The sequence below is a fragment of the Cydia amplana genome, chromosome 18, assembly GCF_948474715.1.
Source record: "Cydia amplana chromosome 18, ilCydAmpl1.1, whole genome shotgun sequence".
In the NCBI taxonomy this organism is placed as follows: Eukaryota; Metazoa; Arthropoda; class Insecta; order Lepidoptera; family Tortricidae; genus Cydia; species Cydia amplana.
Window position 1 is genome coordinate 14,629,763 of NC_086086.1, and position 21,154 is coordinate 14,650,916.

Consider the following 21,154-nt stretch of genomic DNA (forward strand, 5'->3'; position numbering starts at 1 on the left):
AGTTAGGTCATTCGCGAATCTCGGAATAGAGTACCAGGCGGAGTATATTATTATACCATGTTAAATACGAAGACCCTTTTTTGAGCATTTGTTGATTAAAAAAATTTTTTTTTATTATGAGTCTGTTTTGTTTGACTCTCATTAATGCTGTTCAACAAAAATATATCTTAGCTAACGTCATCTAACGTTGAGCTTTGTTAGCGATCAGTTTTCATAATAATTGTGACTCAAAATGTTCGCATGTCATGCCGAATATTCGGTCCCCGAATATTCGGTATTCGGCCGAGAGAGGGGCCGAATATTCGGTATTCGGCCGAGAGAGGGGCTGAATATTCGGTATTCGGCCGAGAGAGGGGCTGAATATTCGGTATTCGGCCGAGAGAGGGGCCGAATATTCGGTATTCGGCCGAGAGAGGGGCTGAATATTCGGTATTCGGCCGAGAGAGGGGCTGAATATTCGGTATTCGGCCGAGAGAGGGGCCGAATATTCGGTATTCGGCCTAAACCACTATTCGGGGCATCTCTAGTATAGAGAGCTTCTGTCATGGTAAATTATGTAGTCCCAGTACATTTACTGCCATCTTTCGACAGAAGATTAAAACTGTTAGAACGCCATCTGACTTTGATCCTTGTTCTTTCACTGATATGTGTCAATTTGTTAAAGGTCAAAAATTAACGCCATCTACTCGACAGTAGGCCAAAGGTGTGGCGCCATCGCTCGAAAAGATTGCACCATATCTTTGGTCTAATAGATGTAGTCGAGTAGATGGCGTTCATTAGGGTTCCGTACCCAAAGGGTAAAAACGGGACCCTATTACTAAGACTCCGCTGTCCGTCCGTCCGTCTGTCACCAGGCTGTATCTCACGAACCGTGACAGCTAGACAGTTGAAATTTTCACAGATGATGTATTTCTGTTGCCGCTATAACAACAAATACTAAAAACAGAATAAAATAAAGATTTAAGTGCCTCCCATACAACAAACGTGATTTTTGACCGAAGTTAAGCAACGTCGGGCGTGGTCAGTACTTGGATGGGTGACCGTTTTTTTGCTTGTTTTGGTCTATTTTTTGTTGATGGTGCGGAACCCTCCGTGCACGAGTCCGACTCGCACTTGGCCGGTTTTTTTTGTCATGTATCAAATTGACACATATCACTGAAAGAATAAGGATCAAAGTCAAATGGCGTTAGTTTTAAAATTTACTGTGGCTACGTAATTTAAATTACTTTGAAAATCCGCCTCTATTTCCAATTCTCTTTCACTAAGGGTTCCCCCACATATGTTGACGCGGAATCGGCAAAATCCGATAGGAAAAGCCTTTTTCTCCAATATGCTCGGAAATGTTCACTTTATTGTAGCAAAAATAGTACAGGAAGTTCTTCGTTATTGTCAAACTCTAATAAAAAAAAATCAAACTATCGCTGTCCTGTTCTAGCGGACGGGAATGAAAAAAACACTACAGTAATAACTTATTACTGTAGTGTTTTTTACTTTTTAAAAATAAAAAACGCAAACAGCCAATTATTATAGCCGCGAGCCGCGTCTACACGACGCGATCAGCTATCATTTCGAGCTATAGGATAGAGTGAGATAGTAAGATAAACGACCTTACTTGTCTCGTTCTTACAAGACCTTTGTGCTCGTGTATGATCGTGCGCATACTGCTTAATAAAATCAAAGATTATTTTTATATTTTTTTTTAAGGATCTCATCCGTGTTCATGAAGCTTATATTTAATTTTTAAAAGTTAAGGGCACAAAGTTATTCTGCCATTCAGTACCATTCAATATTCGTTCATTCAATATAATTGTGCAATATAGTTGGTCAAACCAATTTGTCAGTCAGTAAGAACTATACCCATCCTTTACTTTTGGATACTAGTACTAGTGTAAGACAAAGATAGTATGATTCTCTCTGTCTATGTTTGAAATGAGAAAGTCCTTTGACAAACTATATAACTTATATAGTTTGTCAAAGGACTTTCTCATTTCATTTCTTTCTTATTACATAGACAGAGAGAATCATACTATCTTTGTCTTACACTAGTACTAGTATCCAAAAGTAAAGGATGGGTATAGTTCTTACTGACTGACAAATTGGTTTGACCAACTATATTGCACAATTATATTGAATGAACGAATATTGAATGGTACTGAATGGCAGAATAACTTTGTGCCCTTAACTTTTAAAAATTAATTAAAGAGGGAAATTGGTTTTGACATTTTTGATGTGAAGGTTCGATTTGAGTCATGCTTGATGCTTAAATAATTATTATTTTACCTTATTTCCTCGCATGTTTGGAGAAAAGCACTATATATGCCTCGGCAGGAATAGCAATTCGTGGATTCGTCTTCTTTGTCGGACTCCGCTTCGCGTCGTCCGACAAAATCGAAACTCATCCACGAATTGCCCTTTCCCGGCCTCTGCAATAATGTACTATTATGTCCGCGCAATAAGAGCGAAAAAGTTGTCGTTCGGGTCGGCTCGCATCGGCTGGCGCCTGCTGACGCGTCGACGTCTTTTCCGCTCTTATTGCGCGGACATAAAGCTTTTTCCCTATCGGATTTTGCCGAATGCGCGTCGACATATCTGGGGAGACCCTAAATTTTTTAAACCTTATTACCGTGCAAGACAGGAGACTAGAGAAAACAGTACGAAAGTTCACTTACTCACTTACGCAAATCACCATATTGGTTTTTTGTCTGACTGTTCAACATCATATTTATATTATAATCCTATTTATTACATAATGACAGTTCATGATATATTGTGTTTTAAAACAGACTGTTATGTTTTATTGATTTTCTTAATATAATAAGTAGATTACTGGTAAGATTAAAGGAAGTGTATTTCCTGTAAATAAAATAAAAGACTATAAAGTTCAAATTCTGTTGTTTTTTGTCCCCGGCAGTTTACAAATGACGATCAATATTTTATTCTTTAATGGGGAATATTACGCTAAACTCTGCGTAGGGGGCGCCACTTCCACAGTCCATCATAATCTGAGGGTCTACCGTAAACGAGAGCCGAAATTTTGTTATCTAATCTCACTCTTGCATATTCGAGCGATAGAGAAGCAGATAGCCGAGTTCCGATTTCGCGTTTCCCGGTAGGCCCTTTGTTAACAAACCACCTTGATGTATCAATATCATATGAAATAATATAATATTGTCTGTGAAAACTTGTCAAAAACAGTTTAAGGCACAGTGTGTATATGTTACTCTTTGGTTTACGAAAGGCGCTAGTGCTGCACTCTGGCGGCAGAACATTGCAGTAATACTCCCTATTCAATGTGGAGCCGAGCACAGGACAAGTCAAGTAAGGACCGTATAGTTAATTATAGAAAAATTAAGTGTGTGATTCAAAAATATTAATACACACAATATTTTGTGTTGTCTGTCGTGTATAAATAGCAACAGTGGGCGGTGGTACATACCTTGACTCAAAATAAAAGACATCAAAAATGAACCAAAAACGATACTTTTATTCTCAGTCTTCATTCTTATTCTTTACTTAGATTATTTTGTAAAAATTAAAATTGATGTACAATGTGCAAAGTTTTCGAACTAAAGAAATCTTGGAACTTCACAAAAAATACAATGAAAGTTCTTGACACATTTTCGAAACTTCATTCTGTATGAAAAACTTTCCGTTGGTAAGTTTTATTTCAAATGCGTGAGCAGTTCTTCCACGTCCTTCTTGGAGCCGAGATAGCACGGGGCGCGCTGATGAATGGCCGCGGGTTCGATGTCCAGGATGGGTATGTGTCCGTTACTGGCCACGCCGCCCGCCTCCGTCACAATGAAGGACATTGGGTTGCATTCGTACAGGAGACGGAGCTGGAAATAGACTTATGTTAATGAAAATAAGGTTTAAAGTCGACTAACATGATTAAATGGTTTCGACAACCATCGAATGCAACCCGCATTCGTACAGGAGACGGAGCTGGAAATAGAGACTTATGTTGATGAAAGTAAGGTTTAAAATCGACTAACATGATTAAATGTCAAAAATAGGCCATAAATGATCACATGATTTCTGGATGACCCCTAGCTTTTATAAAATGCAACCCTATTCATTTTTAGGGTTCCGTACCCAAAGGGTAAAAACGGGACCCTATTACTAATTAGGGTTCCGTACCCAAAGGGTAAAAACGGGACCCTATTACTAAGACTCCGCTGTCCGTCCGCCCGTCCGTCTGTCACCAGGCTGTATCTCGCGAACCGTGATAGCTAGACAGTTGAAATTTTCACAGATGATGTATTTCTGTTGCCGCTATAACCAAATACTAAAAACGGAATAAAATAAAGATTTAAGTGGGGCTCCCATACAACAAACGTGATTTTTGACCGAAGTTAAGCAACGTCGGGCGGGGTCAGTACTTGGATGGGTGACCGTTTTTTTGCTTGTTTCGCTCTATTTTTTGTTGATGGTGCGGAACCCTCCGTGCGCGAGTCCGACTTGCACTTGGCCGGTTTTTTTGCTTGTTTTAGTTCTATTTTTTGTTGATGGTGCGGAACCCTCCGTGCGCGAGTCCGACTCGCACTTGGCCGGTTTTTCTATGATAGTCACAAAGTCAGCAAGCCACAGTAGGTATCTAACTCATATATCTTATCTGAATAGGGAAATGTTGGTCACCATTCATTTTAATATCCTGTTTAGGTAGGTATAACTAATCTAACAAAGAATATAGTTTGTGATAATAGTAGATAAAATCTGACATGACAATACGTGATATTCTATTGTTTTTATCGCATCTATATGTCGGCGGCCGATCGTAAGATCAGGCAGATCGTAATGTTCCTGTGTAATGTTTTGACGATAGTGACATTAAACCAATATATAGGTAGGATAGGTTCGTTAGGTTGCTTTAGATGCCCGAGAAGGGCAAACTGCCCAGAAATAGGAGCCGTCGACTCAGGGAACGGGTCAAAGATTTTCACGTTTCACGATATGCCTAGGAATTTCACGATATGCCTGATCTTACGATCGGCCGCCGACATATACACGGTGAAATTTAATCGGTGATCATTTATTTCCAGCAAGACAATAGACATACAGTAATATTTTATAAAACTAAACCTAATTAAAAACTAAAAATCGAAATACAAGTTGAAATTAAATATTAAAGTGAAATTTCCAGATTTTTAGTAAAACATCAAGACATTCTACGACTATCTAGTCATATATTACCTTCCCATTGGGCGCGGACTTGGTGGCCGGGTACATGAAGATGCCGCCATACTTGATGGTGCGGTGCACGTCAGCCACCATGGAGCCCACGTAGCGGGCGCCGAACGCCTTCCCGCTGCTCGGGTTCTTCTTCTCTTCTACGTACTTCTTTAGGCCTGGCTCCCATTCGGCGGCGTAACCTGGAATAGTTGGTTGATTGTTAGAATCCGTGGTCCTTATCGTGTTTGGCCTACAAGTTTGTTCCTGTCATAGCGTATAAGTTCGCTGGTAATAAGGCCATGTTTTACGAAGACGAAGAAGTAGCCGCATCCGCCTGAGCTGACTCAGAAGGCCCAAAAGGTTTGGTTGGACGTTACGATGGAATAGGTAACATGACGCCAATTAATAAGTACAGGCGGACGTAACGCCTTGAAGCATACCCTACCCTACTCTAGTCTGTAAGCCTTCGACTTTGATAAGTTTGCACCCACTTGGTACTCTTAGCAGTGACAATGTATCTTTGGCCGCACCATGGTTAACAATGTTAACATACATGGCATAGCATGTACGGTTTCTATATCCAGTAAGGACTGAAAGAGGCAAGTATACCTACACTGCAGGATTCCAAAAACTCACCTTCATTGATGGAATAAATGCTCCCTTTCTCCGGAATCTTCATACTATAGGATCAGTCAGGATAAACTCCCCAATGCTAGGATCGTACATGAAGCCATGTGCGCCTCTGCCAGTGCCCAACGATAGCACTATATATGTAGTGCGTAGACGGCTTATCACTACTAAGCGAAGTATGCTGCAGAATACCAAAAACTAACCTTCATTGATAGAATAAATGCTCCCCTTCTCCGGAATCTTCATCGAAGGATCAGTCAGGATGAACTCCCCAATGCTAGGATCGTACATGAAGCCATGGGCGCCTCTGCCGGTGCCCAACGATAGCACCATCATGGTAGCAGAGCCGTATAGTGCGTAGCCGGCCGCCACAAGTTCCCGGCCGGGACGGAGCGCATCCGCCACTGAGGGCTCGCCGTCTGAATGCTTTCTGAAACATAGAAGTACCAAAGTCAGATGTAGCGGTGATCTAGTGAAAGCTTTTGTACTAGTTTTATGCCTTAGCCTCATAAACCTTGCCAAGCAAAATGAAATTTTATTTTGTCAACACAAAGTTCAAATTAGAATGGAATAGGAGACCTTTTTATAGGTCTCTGAGCGGCTAGAGGATAATGCAACTATTGCAGCACGGCTCGGCTTCGTTCGAAGTACATCGTAACAAGTGATCTACTGTGAAGAAACCTTAACGCGCGTGCTGCATATTATTAGGCACGCATCTGGCGTAGCCTGGCCTAGTCGTGGAAGCGATGCTGATTGTCATAAGCGGCCTGGGATTGAAGGACACCTAAATAGCGAGCGCAGTGGCGTATTATCGTGACATCCATCAGGCAATCAATAGTGTCCATCCAGCAATGGAATTGAAGCGGACAGAAATGTGTGCCTTGTGTATATGTGGGTTAACGATCAATTTGATAAAGTCACCATGGCGAAACATTCTAACTGAACCTTGAGTTTTTAGATATCGATATGTACCTGGAATAGATTGAGCGCTAATGGCAGTTAGTATTGAACATAATATGGTTATATTAGCATCGTTCGCAGACGTTTCCGCTTAATACAAAATTAATATAATATGGTAAGCCGTGCAGAAACCAAACCGGAGGTCGTTCATTAAACCTCCGCTCCAGCTCGTACCTATGAATTTCTAGGAAATTATACAAGAAAAGAAATGTGACATTGTAAGTATATTTAAGTGACTTACTTGTATATGGCGAAGATAGAACCGACGGACACCAGACAATCGATGTTGGAAGACCCGTCCAGCGGGTCGAAGCAGACTATGTATTTGCCGCGCCGCTCTGTCTCCACCTGCAAGTTATTTTATGGTTAACGTGTAAATCAAAGAGATTTTTGGATTGTGACATGACCACGTATACATGAATTTTCTCAAATGATTTTTACACTTAAGACCCTAAATCTGTTAAGCAAAAGCCAGCATTATTAAAAATCACTAGTAAATTCATCATTCAGAGACAATTTCAATATGGAGATTTGTTTACATAGTTAGCAGTTGACACTTTACGAGCGGTGGACTTCCGTGTTGAGCGCGTGCCAAAGCAACAATATTTGTCGTTTAAAAAGCGGCTGTATCCTAGTGGTTTTAAGGTTCAAATCGGTACAAACGTAGCATGTTTTGTAATGATTTAGGTACCTGGATGACGTTGTCGTTCTCCTCAGACACCAGCAGGCACGTGGTGAACGAGGACTTGAGCATGTTGATGAACAGGTCGTTGGACAACACGTCCAGCTTCTTGACCTGCTCGCCCTGCACGTTCGTGTCTCCGGAGATGCCGTGCCTGGGGACAACCATCATTAATACAGTATATATGACACCGTAAGATTGTGAACCCGTTAGTTTATAATCTAACGTAGGTTAGGTTAGATTATAATCTCCCTACCGTCAGTTTATAATGTAACTAGCGAGATTACTTATAATATGACGAGTGTTTACAATTTTACGGTGACATATATAATAAAAAAATAGACATACAACCGAATTGATAACCTCCTAATTATTTTGAGATTTGGAAGTCGGTTAAAAAATAAAACTTTGCGTTGAAAATGAAAATGAAAATGAAAAAAGGTTTATTCGTTTTAAGAATTACTTATACAGTTGTAAGTGTTGGCGCCTCTTTTTAAGTAACAAATACCGGTGTTAAGAGGCACAGCGCTTCCTTAGTAGGTAATTTTAACAATTTTTTTTAAAATGAATATGGAGAATAAAATATTCAGAGAATAACAAAAATAATTACTTATAAGTTTATAACTTAATGAAAAAATGGACTTGCAAGTCCTAATGAGTGTGTGTGTGTGTGTGTGTGTGTGTACGTGTGTATGTGTGTATTTGTATGTGTGTGTGTAAAAATACGTTTATAGTCCTAAAACATTTTGAATTAAGTTTTCTGTATCATAATAATTCTTACATTTAAGCCAGTCTGTTATAACCTTTTTAAGTTTTTGCGTTAAGCTTAGAAAATGTAAAAGTGACAAATATTTAGTTCATTGAGTTATTATTATAGTGAACTCAATGGTCTTAAGCGCCAATAGACCCTATATATTGTGGTGCTTAAGTCCTGTATGACAATTCCGATTTTTTTTAAATTTCCAAAAACTGGAAGAAGAAGAAAATCTATATTTTATTGATACGGTTTTAACACCCCCTGGCACTGATTAAAATAACCGACTTGGTTTCACATTACATCTCAAAACTTTTTTGTAGTAAAAGCGTTGCGAGACTTGCACCTTTTTACATGTAATGTTTTCGATGGAATCTCATCTCTTTTTGTAGGCAGTCCTTCTTTTCGGGTACTCATACCCATACTATGTATACACATATCATAACTAAACATATCTTCATTCATACTAACATCGTACATTCGTAGTGTACCTTTACTTTACCTACTATTTGTAGGAACTGCAACAGTAACTTTGTAATATCATATATTTATATGGGATTACAAACTTACTTATGCAGTTCTCAGATCTTTAAAGCGTGACTGATATTGCAATATTTTTAGGTTTACCTTTTATGTGGCCATTAAACCCTAACTCTGTACCAAATTTCAGCTCTCTGAGTTTATGGGAAGTACTAATTCTATTCTGATGATCATGACTATCATGAGTGAGTGAATGAATGAGTGTCATAAATGCGAAACTTTGCTTTCGCTTAACTTCGGAACTAAATGACCTACAGACTTGAAATTTTGGATTTTAAGTATGTGATTATAGCTTACTGGATGACGAAAATTTCTGCGTTCTGGTCTTATCCAGAGGTTCTCAAATAGGGGCCTGAAAATGCGGCGAAATGGTTCCAGTAAAGGATGGTACGGCAGTGTTTGCTTCGCGCTCGACTTGGCGGGGGCACTGCCGTGCCCCCAGATAAAGGAATATTTTTAAAATTATTAAATATTAAAATGTTGTAAAATAATTGCTTCCGAGAAATTATGTTATTAAATCAAAAATAACTCTTTACGTGCAACTTTATCTACGAAATAACAAATCATATACCTGCGTAGGTACTTACTGAGTGTTTTCTTAAACACAGATAATGTACCATCGCCCACACTCTTAACTATACATCCATCAGTGGACCTTATGCCTTTTGTAATAAGGTCTACCGATGGACACTTAAGAGGCTTGTTGTTTGTACCTATCTCCCAAGTGAGTCCCAAGTTATCACTTCATTCCACTTGCTTATACCTACTTCATTAGGGTAATTAACTATCGAAAATGATAACAAAGCGGATGCTGGGGTCTGTCAACAATACGAAAATATTGAAAGTATAAGTATAGTAATAAAATGTCTTGGTCAAAAATATATACATAATAGGAATGACATTATTTGCTTCAGCCAGTAGCCACTTAGCCAGTGACATTTGCTTATTTTCATAGGTTTGCTAATGTGCTTAGTCACGATTTGTCACCAACAAGTCGAATTTGCTCTATATAATAATCCTACTAGGTAAATATAAAATATTGGTACTATAACTTGAAAACCACTAACAATTTAGCAATACCGGCTTTCCTGACAGCGGACTGTATAGCCTTGACCGCCGTCTGTATAGAGTTAAGCAGCTGCGTGAGATCCCCAGTAGCCTTCGGTGCAGTCCTCTGCTGCGCAAGCACCCATCGCGTAAGCGTCATCGCGTTCACGTCGAACGCAGGCCCGTGCTGCGACATCGCGAATTAAAAAATAAAAATAAAAAACTAAATTAAAAAAAAACAGCAATGGCGTCGTTCGCGCTCAGCTGACGTCGCGGCACTGGCGCGGGTGAAGGTTGCCGTGCCGGTTGCTATCAGTGTAAACAGTTATTCTTGTAGCTATATAGTTTGCATAATGCCCACTTGTGTCTTAAATATTTTTGTCGCATTTCTTAACAGAGAAATTTATGAGTGGGTACTTGGATATAGGTAACTATTTTGTAGTTAATTTTTTTGGAAAAAATTAAAACGACGGAAATTGCTTAAAAATGTAATACATAATTAAAAAAATATTTACTTCGTTGACTCATTGTCACAGCGAACTCAACAATATGGTCCTAAATCCTAATAAGTGCCATATATAGACCCTACTACCATTTTAGTTAAGTACTTATGCCACTTTCCGACGTTTTAATTTTATCCAAAAAACGAAACTACAGAAAAATTCTATAACTACCGATCCTGCTCACAACATTTCACGAGAATCTATTTATTTAAGAAATGTATGCGACCTGCAGAGAAATACGAAAGTATCTTTCGCTAACACACACACAATATACGAGTTATTTCCCATCGTTGATGTACTATGCGATTGTTTAGGGTCCTAGCTAAATTGGTTGTACCATACTAACGCTATGGAATGTCCAGTTTAGCTAGAACCCTAAATGGCGTCATAATATTGACATGTAAAACATTATGTTTTATGAATAAAGAATCAATCAATCAATAATCACGGAAAGTGACTGTACCTACCTATGCATTAGTACATAGGTAGGTATGTACGATATCATTCCCTGCGAAACATGAATGTAGTCATTAATTGTAGCTGTTATTATGCTACTCGTATTTTATATTTTCATAGCATTCAATAAAATGTATATACGAAAATAAACGCCGATCATGTAACTTCGCTATGCTTCTGAAATCAAAACATGTTATTCTCGAATTTGGCGGTTGGATAAGATTCATAAGATAGCTAAGATAGGTCATGTGGGCCAATGTGGAGTAAGACAAACATAGTTTATTTTACTCGGGACGGGACAATTTAAAGAGTACAGTATGAGTAATCCCTACAAGTGTTAGGGCTGATTTAGTCGGCGCGCGAACTCGCATGCGATTTTAGTTACATTGCGGACTGTTGATTACGTCCAATTCAACTGACCGATCAAAACCCGCAATGTAATGAAACTCGCATGCGAGTTCTCGCAACGTCTAAATGAGCCCTTACTCTTGCCAGTGTTTGTCTTATCTTATCCCATCTGACCTTAATTCATTTGATTCACCACATACTTATTTGAAGATGCTTTTCGAGTTGTTTATAATTAATTACTCGTGACATTGCTACCCAGTGTTTTATTAAACTTGATAACATGTTTCTTACCAATATTGTTTTTTTATTACATCAAGCCCTCACAGAATTTAAGCATTAATTTTCGTACGTCGTTCATTTAAAAAATGTCCCATTATTACGTCACGTAGATTGAAAGTTTTTAAATGTATACATATTCATATACATATTCATATACATATTCATATGTGTTAATCTAACATTGATTAAATACTAATATAGGTATGATTATGCTTGTTATGCGTTTTTTTACAAACTGTACCCAACTATCTACACGCGAGAAAGGCTTTAGAATACTTTAGATACGTAACACATTTGTGATGTCATGAACAAAGTCGAATACTGCTTCAGTGGGTGTGTGAACTAAAGTGTCATTCTATAGAACTTGGTAGCTATATGTAAACAAACCGCCATATTGAAATTGTCTCTGAATGTCAATTTACTAATAGTGATTTTTTCTACTCCAGCACTTAAATGTGTCAATTAAATGACTGACAGTGATATCTAAAGCAATGTCATTTGAATGCTTTGTCTATAGGCTCATAAGATGACTGCTAGCAGTCATCTTATGAGTATAATACAACTGCTTTATTTTTTTTAAAGATACAAGTTCCGATCATCTTGATTGAAAGAGGTATGTTTTCATTTACAATAAGAACTCTTTTTTTTTTAAATAATAACTCAATTTTTTATAACTCTTTTTTTTTTAATAATAACTCTTTTTTTTTAATAATAACTCTATTTTTTTTTTTTTTTTTTTTGCTGCAGCTGTCATAGAAAAAGTAATGTATGCAACAGCTCATAATTGGTTCTTAAAATTCTCGGGTCTTTTTTTACAAAACTCGACTACGTCTCGTTTTGTAACTTCGACCCTTGAATTTTAAGAACCCTTATTATATCACTGTTGCATAAACTACTATTTGTTTACATACATAGTTAGCAAGTTCCATAAAATGACACTTAAAAGTGGACTCTGGCTCGGCACAGCCCCGTAACCGAAGTACCGTATAAAAACCGGAATAACAAGAGTCTTTGCAATACTCCTTATAATTTTAAAAAATTCATAAACAAAATTCAATGTAATTTCATAACCATATATTACTTTATCCAGTTACTAAACAATAAATACTTATTTTGAAAAACACAGTGAACTTCACATTGTGATTCAATTTCGCAAACAATGACATTTCCTATATCCCCAATACTTTAACCTTTTCGACGCCGTGTCAAACACAAAAGCTGTCACGCTGACGCCACGTCACCGAAGTGTCAAAACTGAAATTGAACTTTATGCATATACACGTAGGTCTATGTTGCTCTTTGATATGTGACCGATTAATCGGTCTTTGGCGTTGAACCTACGGTGCGGATATATCGGTCATTGGCGTCCAAAACTTTTGGGCCCATAACCTACGCGTTGTGGTTTTATCGGAGAACTGACTTATTTCATATTTGTAACCAAAGATTGTGTAAGATGTCTAAATTTAGATGGCACTATACGGGTCCTAGTGCATTATGCCGTAGGTAATTAACTCTGAGGACTTTACCGCGAAAATCATATGACCAATGCAATTTAATCATGCCAGTTACGGTGAAGCTAATTTATAATCAAACGGTAGTTTTGACATTTTAATTTTCCTATCTTGTAACTACTTTCATGTAGCCCAAACAAATTTCTTTAACCTGCCAAAGCTGATTTAGACGGCGCGCGAACTCGCAATGAGACTTTAGGTTTAGTTACATTGCGGACTATTGGTTACGTCCAATTCAACCGACCGATCAAAACCCGCAATGTAATGAAACTCGCATGCGAGTTCTCGCATCGTCTAAATGAGCCTTGCTGCGTGTGGCAAAACCAAAATAAAAACACATTTAGTTTTAAACTCATTTTAATCTTACAGTCTTAACAATAACAATAACTTAGCTTTACAATTTTGAATGATTCACGGTTAGTTTCACTAGACTTATATCGACCGGGATATCCGGGTTACCCGTGAACAAGATGCACGTAACTGCGTCGAAATATCGGGAGCTCGAAAACAATATAAAAGGTAATCACGGTTCATATCCCGGTCGATAGAAGTCTAACATTCATAACATAGCTCGTCTAACTCACCTTAGTTACGTTGTGTGGAAAATTTATTGTTAATGTTAAGTTGTTAATTAGTATTTTATAGGTACTTTTTCTAAATTATTGTAATTTATGCTTAGTTAGTGTTTTTCTGAGAATTAACTTACAGTTTAAATTAAACATTATAATACTTAATGCATGCTGTGATTGCCTTTAAGTGGGGGATCAATAATAAATGTGCCCTCTTAGTTTGTAACGTATACTCGTATGTAAATTGTATCTTCCTGTTGGTGATCCTAATAAATAAACAAAGAAATAAACATTAGCTTTGCTATCAACAATCAGTGGAGGAACCGTTCAGCCAAGTCAGCTTTCTTGTAGTCGTTCTTGCCTCGGAGCACCCAGCCTTGCCCCAGGCTCTTGTGTACGCTGGCCAGGGGCTCGTCGTGTGCCGACATGAGCTGGATGAGGTACATGCGGCGCGGGCGCTCGGACAGGTTGCGGTAGCTGCCGTGTACGGTCAGGTACGAGAAAATTACCACGTCACCGCGCTCAGCGATAACGGGCGTTGCCTTCTCGATGGGGTATTTTTTCTGTGGAGATGGATTTTTAAAAAAAACCGGCCAAGTGCGAGTCGGACTCGCGCACGGAGGGTTCCGCACCATCAACAAAAAATAGAGCAAAACAAGCAAAAAAACGGTCACCCATCCAAGTACTGACCCCGCCCGACGTTGCTTAACTTCGGTCAAAAATCACGTTTGTTGTATGGGAGCCCCACTTAAATCTTTATTTTATTCTGTTTTTAGTATTTGTTGTTATAGCGGCAACAGAAATACATCATCTGTGAAAATTTCCACTGTCTAGCTATCACGGTTCGTGAGATACAGCCTGGTGACAGACGGACGGACAGACGGACGGACAGCGGAGTCTTAGTAATAGGGTCCCGTTTTTACCCTTTGGGTACGGAACCCTAAAAATCTAAACTTTGTATAAAATGAAAAAGTTGTGTAAAATGTTCGTAAACCGTCCTTAGGCCACGCCGATGTTTTAAAAGTTAAAACATATAATATCTCTAGGTCCATGGGATGGGGTCCCAGCGCGCATAAGTTGTTCGCAGAAATCGCGAAGCGTCTGGTTGACGTAACTGGTGACCGAAGAGCTGGCGGCTACCTCGCACAACGTATCAGCATTGCGATACAGCGAGGAAATGTCGCCAGCATCCTTGGTACAATGCTTCAAGGGCCTATTTTAGATTTAAGCTAGTTTTTAATTTCTTTTAGTAATACCACTGTATATATCTTGTTTGTAAATAAATGATTATTTTTTACGCTAAAATGTTTTATTAAAGTAAATTTAAAAAGAAAGTCAATGTTTTCCAGCCATACACTGTCTATGGAAATATAGTTTTAAAAAGTATATGTGATAGGCCACCTCTTTGTTTCATATTTGTCTATTGCAAAACTTATCTAGTGACCAGGCCTTACAGTCCACTTAGTGTAAGGCCTGAGTGGACGCTCGAGTTGGGCGTGCAGCGGGGCGGGGCGTGCGGCGTGCATGTTAAACAAATGCAAGCGTATAGGAGCGGCCTTAGTGCACGCTGCTCAAATTACTCCTGACCCCGACGCCACGCTGCACGCCCCGCCGAACGCTCCGCTTCGAGCGTCCACTCAGGCGTTACACTTAGGATTAGGACCGAACTAGCCAGTCACCAATCAGTCAATCAGTGGTCGAAATAAACTTACATTGTCTACGTAATGGTAGCGGTCTCCCTTCTCAAGGGTTCCCACGTCTTCTAGAGGTCCCAGCTTGTGCGAGCCAGGGTAGATGCAGAGTCCGCCGTTCTCGGGGTCGGCTTTGTCGATGTGGATGAAGGCGGCTACCATGGAGTGCTTCTTGAACGGGAAGTAGTGGTAGTCCTGTGGGAAGAGAGGAAAAATTAAACGTTGCGACTTGGCCTTAACCTTTTGGATGCCAATGACCGATATATCCGCACCGTCGGTCCAACGCCAAAGACCGATTAATCGGTCACGGACCACAGAGCAACATCGACCTACGTGCATATACATAAAGTTCAACCTGAGTTTTGACACTTCAATGACGTGGCGTCTCAGTGACAGCTTTTGTGTTTGACACGGCGTCGAAAAGGTTAAGGGAACTTTCATAAGTATATCAAAGGGCACAGGCACAACGGAAAATATTCTTATTTAATGTCGTTAACGGGTCTAACGCGTTAATCGCGTTAGACCGTTAATGAAATTAAATATGTGTACAAAACGCGAGAGTTTAAAGGGGAAAATATTGAACGGATTTTCATGCGGTTTTCACCTATCAATAGTGATTCTTGAGAAAGTTTTAAGTGTATTCGTTTCGTTAAGGTTTTGTGTAACCCGTGCGAAGCCGGGGCGGATCGCTAGTATTGTTTAAAAACGATTTATCTAAGTAGATTTGCACGAAAAATTTAACACCGTTTTTGTTTTCGTGGTTATAAAGAAACGTGGATTAATTTAAAGTCGGTTACTTTAAGGTTCTAAAAAGATTATAGATACCTAAATAGACACTGTTTTTTTGGACCTACATATTATTAGGAGATGCACTGTTTGTACCTACCTATCCTATACTATTGTTATATTCGTAACTTATCTTTAATATTAGTAGGTAGTTGATAATTACATACTTAAGCCCAAATTGGAATAAGTACCTATATGTGTCTGTGATTAATACTTACTATTAATAATTTGTCACAATGTACACTAGTCCCCTAAATCTGACAGTTGTACAACTCGAATAAAGCCCCTGAGGGCCTACCGCCAATCACCAACCACGTTCAACGTGTTGCCTCTTTGTCGCACTTGTAAATACGTACGTAAGTGTCACAGGAAGGCACTCATCACACATGGCACATAATAAGTAATAGTATTATCATACAGAACGGACACGCACCGCCCCGCCCCGATTCGGATTACCTCGCCCGCGACAGGCCGCGACATGAATGTGTGCGTAAGTCGCTCTACTGAGAGCATGTCAGGATTCCGTCAGAAACTCAATGACGCGTGTCGGACACATATAAGCGCACACATATAAACGCAAATCATTTTTGATGTATGGCGTGTCCGCCATGTGCACATGGTTCGCGTTAGGCCCTCTGATCTTGTTATCGTGACCTTACAATTTATGTAATTATTCCACACTGTTTACAATATTATTATCACGGATGTTATTCTTAGATGCGACGGAAATTTAGAGATTCACTTTACAAGATTTTCTAATATAGTTTCTAATAGTAGTTTATCTCGTAATTCGTTCTATTGAATGTTTCATTTCGTCAGGTGACAACCAAATCTCACTAATTACTAAAAAAAAATTTTATAAATTAAACATAAATGAACTTTATTCTAGTACTAATATGGTTCATTATGGCTATTAGTGAGTTTGGTTGTCACCTGACGATTTAAAGAAAATGTAATTGTTAGAATTCTCACATGAACCTAAAAGTACTTATAAAAGAACAGAGATGGTGCATGAACACTGGAGAAAAGCCAGCAGTAAAGCGACCTCTCTCTGTGGTGGACATGGTATGATAATACCTATACCCGGTCTACTTAAAAATATCTTACAGCACTCTCATGATTTAACAATAGTGTCGTGTTCAGATGTAGGATAGGATCTACATCACTACACCGTATAAAACAAAGTCCCCCGTCGCATGTCTGTCTGTATGTATGTTCGCGATAAACTCAAAAACTACTGAACGGATTTTCATGCGGTTTCCACCTACCAACAGAGTGATTCTTGAGGTTTATGTGTATACCTAATTGGTTACGGTTTTGTGTAACCCGTGCGAAGCCAGGGCGGGTCGCTAGAATAAGAGACTGAAGACAAAAGGCTGGTTTTAGTGTCACGCGGACCGCGCGTCCGTGCGGATTGCCAAATTGTATGAGAAAGCTGTCTCCAGCCACTCTAAAACGCTCCCTGAACTTAATACATATTGGTCCGGTGCGGAGCGATCTGCACGGACGGTCCGCGTGACACTAAAACCAGCCAAAGTGGACCTGGTGCATAAGGTAAGGCGCTCCAACTCTGGGTGGCTTGTAGTGAGCCTTGGTGTGATGGAGAAGGATGTCTTCGGTGCCCATGACGCTTTCCAACGCGTCCAGTAGGTTGTCGTTGTGGAGCGCGTTGGCGAAGATCGAGCTGTGGTACTGCAGATTGTGGATGGAGTGTACCTGGAAGGCAGAAATTAGTTTATATTAGTTTAGGCTTAGCACGCACTGCGGTTTTTTTCTTGCGGTTGCGGTCAAAATGTAGCAAGTTGCGTGCGTGCGCTTATAAAGAATGCCGTACGTTACATTTTTTGCGGTAGCGGAACCGCTTTTTTTAAACCGCAGTGCGTGCTAAGCCTTAGTCCTCCTCCTTGCTTCGTTCTCAGTGCTGAGGGTCGTGACCTCCTAGTGGAGCTCATGATTGCGGATCGCAGATTTCCAGCATATCCGATCACTTTAGTATATGCTTTTTTTATGTTCTGAAAGTTTGGGCTTGGAGGTGTGCTTTATCGTACTTTTCATGGATGCCAGGGTATCTCCTCGGGGAAGTTTGTATCATTGGTAGACTTGCAGGGGCGTCAGATCTTACCATAAATAGACAGGCTCTGAATTCAGATTCGTCTGCGTTGGCCAGTAATCCAGTACCATTTATCTGTGACGTAACATAGAGAGATCCGAACTATGACAATTACTCCTACAATGGGATAGCACGACGATTATGTTTTACTAAATCCCGCAAAACGCCCTTAGGGCGTCCAGCACAATGTCTTGGATCGACAGTCTTCAAACTTTTTGCCTTCTTCTATCCTACTTCCTCTTCGCTTGCTGGATTGTATGGCCTTTGGCTCTCCCGGTTCCTTTCCGAGGGTCAGGCTGTAATGGCTCGAGGACCATAATTTTGGCTCTTAATCCCAGGATGACTTTGGTATACTCTAGTCCACTTTTAATCGCCACCCAGCTTGACCCTACAGCGAAACCCTGCCTTATATATGTCCTTTTGTCTCCCTTATTATATTTGTCTTTCAGCACTTCGCATGCACTTCGTCTCTCGTCTAGAGCGTCCGACGGTCTTCGGCCCTTTGGTACGCCAGAGTACGCCCTCCAGACTGCACGAACTCGGGGCCGTCGCCTGAACAGAAACGGCTTTGGACAGAAAAGGTCTTTGGTGTCGGAGGCCAAGATCCACTTCGGGTCGCTGCGCCACAGCAGCAGTAGTCTTCATCTTCTACCTAGCGTTATCCCGGCCTTTGGCAGGGCCCGCTTTCCATGCTTTCCTCCACTTTGCGCGATCCTGGGCGTAGTCTCGCGTGAGCCCGTTCACGCTCATATCTGCTTTCACGACACACACCCAGCTTGCACGCTACAGCAGCAGTAGTAGTAATAATTATATCTCTACTTACGGAATAATTATCGCCGCTAGTTGCCTTTGCCATAGCAGATCCGAGCCACGCTGCCTCCATGCCAGGGTTATTCTTCAAGAAAAACAGCCGGTCGTACTCCTTGGACAGGGTTTCCAGTTCCTGCTCCGTGAAGATCCCGGACAGCTTGATGTAGCCATTGTCATTCCAGAACTGGATTTGTTCGGGAGTAAGCTTCACCATTTCGCTGCAATTGAGTGTAAGTTTAGAAAATATAATAGTCCGTGATACCTATAGGTACCTACCATGATTACAGATGTAGGGCATAATTGTTTTCAATCGTAATTCCTCAAACGTTCGTATTTTTTTTATTCAGGTAATTACAACAATATCTAAACTTAATTACAAAAGTATCGTTAAACCAGTAAGGTGTCTCGATACTCCATCCGCGGTAGTGTTTATACAACAATAGAATATCTTTTAATAACAACTTAAGATTAAGATTTGCCATGCTACTCCAGTCAACCTAGTTCTTTTTATACCGAGCCTGACTGAAATAGCTAAGACACGTTCGTACGTATCTGTGAAAATACGGGTTATTCCCACTAGTTACCACCAAGTTGTTACCAGTACTGGGAATTTTTTTCCCACCTTTTACCACTGGTAACTACTGGGAAAAATTATTCCCAGTAGTTACCACCAACTCGGTTTGGTGGTAACTAGTGGGAATTTTTATTCCCAGTAGTTATCACCAAATACTGTTTTTATTATTTTATAAAATTTTGTTAGAGTTAAATACTAATAAAAACAGTATTTGGTGGTAACTACTGGGAATAAAAATTCAAAAAAGGTGGGGAAAAAATTCCCAGTAGTTACCACTGGTAAGAACTTGGTGGTAACTACTTTAACTAGTGGGAATAACCCGAAAATACGATGGAAAATAATTATGCACTAAACATCTGTATATGAAATCTCCTAACCTATAGGTCTTATCCTAGGTCCAAATTGACACTAAGAAGCTTAGGTATTAGCTACAGCTAAGTAAATTTAAAAAAGTTAAAGGATAAATGGAAAATATATCAGCGCCTTGAGATTCGAACTCGCAACTACTCGAAACACAGGTCCCATAAAAAATATGTGCAAAAAAAAAAGAATTACTCAAATCGGACTACGGATGTCGGAGTAATCGGTGAACGTACATAGAAGAAAAAATAGCCACAACCGAATACAGAACCTCCTCCTCCTTCTATGAAATTGAAGTCGGTTAAAAAAAGGGATTGATGGGATTGTACCTTTGTGAAGACGACCGTCGGACCAGCGGTGACCGAATGATGGTAGCTGTTATCCACCATTTGTTTGAAGAGCCATTGCTATCTGTCGTACCATTTAATAGCAGCGATAGGAGAGTCAAAGGTTAATTTGATGTGACCTGACGTGAGTGATAACACCGCGATTGCCAGTAAACATTTCAGCATTTCCTATGGGTCGTGAGGGAAATGGGCCCTGAAACTACTAGGAAATTTGAGCGTAACCAATAATATTTTATGATGCCTTTTGAGACGGCCATGATTTGGGCCCCAAAAATGGCAGTTAATGTTAGATGAGTCGGAGCCCAGTCAATTTTGGGAACCACTCTGTGTTATAGCACAGAATAAATAATAGTACTAGGTACAGAAGACTCACTCTCTAACAAAACGCTACGTGGCGACAGCGCCACAGAATAAGTGACAGCGCCACGCGCGGCTTATGGCTAGCCACCAAAATTGGTGTGGAACGGATGTACTTTTAGCTACCCGTAGCAAAGCGACGAAATCGCGGAGTGAGCCACGTCTGGTTATAGTAATTATTACATTTTTGACATCACCTATTTCAATAAGGACTTTTTCTTCCCTGCTCGGAGGGATCAAAGGGACACTTTTCTTTCCCGCTAGAAGGGATCAAAGTGCCACTTTTCTGTTCTAGGACCTATTTTTTTAAAGTACTTGGATGGTAGTTTTGATAGGCTGATATTTTAATCGACTTTGGAAGAGGATGTTTGTTACGTAAAGTTTTTAAATATTTCGCGTGTCATAAGGAAATACTAGAAGAAAAAAACATTATACAGTCACATAACTTTAATAACTAATTTCAGTGTTTTCACATAAAAAATCCCAGTTAAGACAATTCAATATAGCTTGCATTTCAAACTTAAAATTAGCCCAAGATGGCGCCACGAATAGTTCCACAGGCTCTTGAGTTGGCGTCTGCTCTTTTTGAACGGTCGAGAAACTAGTACTTTGGGTGTTCTGGGGTGTAAAGAGCTGCCTTTTGGGGTTCCTTCGCTCTTTCCTGGCGC

At 39.9% G+C, this 21,154-nt stretch overlaps 2 protein-coding genes across 2 annotated transcripts; both read right to left on the reverse strand.

Annotated features, from left to right (window-relative positions):
- Positions 1-3,660: 3,660 nt before the first annotated feature.
- On the reverse strand, positions 3,661-10,049 carry LOC134656226 (fructose-1,6-bisphosphatase 1). The gene is made up of 6 exons (XM_063511728.1): positions 9,806-10,049; positions 7,454-7,598; positions 7,004-7,110; positions 6,006-6,232; positions 5,194-5,372; positions 3,661-3,839 (listed from the first exon to the last, which is right to left on the reverse strand). The coding sequence occupies exons 1-6, from the start codon at positions 9,979-9,981 to the stop codon at positions 3,663-3,665; spliced, it is 1,011 nt and encodes a 336-aa protein (XP_063367798.1). The 5' UTR covers positions 9,982-10,049; the 3' UTR covers positions 3,661-3,662.
- A 3,684-nt stretch (positions 10,050-13,733) lies between these two features.
- On the reverse strand, positions 13,734-20,211 carry LOC134656339 (probable alpha-ketoglutarate-dependent hypophosphite dioxygenase). Its single transcript, XM_063511854.1, has 5 exons — positions 20,112-20,211; positions 18,862-19,066; positions 17,471-17,644; positions 15,164-15,337; positions 13,734-14,014 (listed from the first exon to the last, which is right to left on the reverse strand). Exons 2-5 carry the CDS (start codon positions 19,060-19,062, stop codon positions 13,763-13,765), a joined length of 801 nt encoding a protein of 266 aa, XP_063367924.1. The 5' UTR covers positions 19,063-19,066; positions 20,112-20,211; the 3' UTR covers positions 13,734-13,762.
- Positions 20,212-21,154: the final 943 nt, after the last annotated feature.

Excerpts from the sequence above, each read along its gene's own strand:
- LOC134656339 (XM_063511854.1), bottom strand. The coding sequence starts at position 19,062 with ATGGTGAAGCTTACTCCCGAACAAATCCAGTTCTGGAATGACAATGGC. Across the intron at positions 17,645-18,861 it reads CTAGCGGCGATAATTATTCC|GTACACTCCATCCACAATCT; the intron begins GTAAGTAGAGAT and ends TCTGCCTTCCAG. Across the intron at positions 15,338-17,470 it reads CGCCTTACCTTATGCACCAG|GACTACCACTACTTCCCGTT; the intron begins GTCCACTTTGGC and ends CTCTTCCCACAG.
- LOC134656226 (XM_063511728.1), bottom strand. The coding sequence starts at position 9,981 with ATGTCGCAGCACGGGCCTGCGTTCGACGTGAACGCGATGACGCTTACG. Across the intron at positions 7,111-7,453 it reads AGAACGACAACGTCATCCAG|GTGGAGACAGAGCGGCGCGG; the intron begins GTACCTAAATCA and ends AATAACTTGCAG. Across the intron at positions 5,373-6,005 it reads CATTTATTCTATCAATGAAG|GTTACGCCGCCGAATGGGAG; the intron begins GTTAGTTTTTGG and ends CAACTATTCCAG.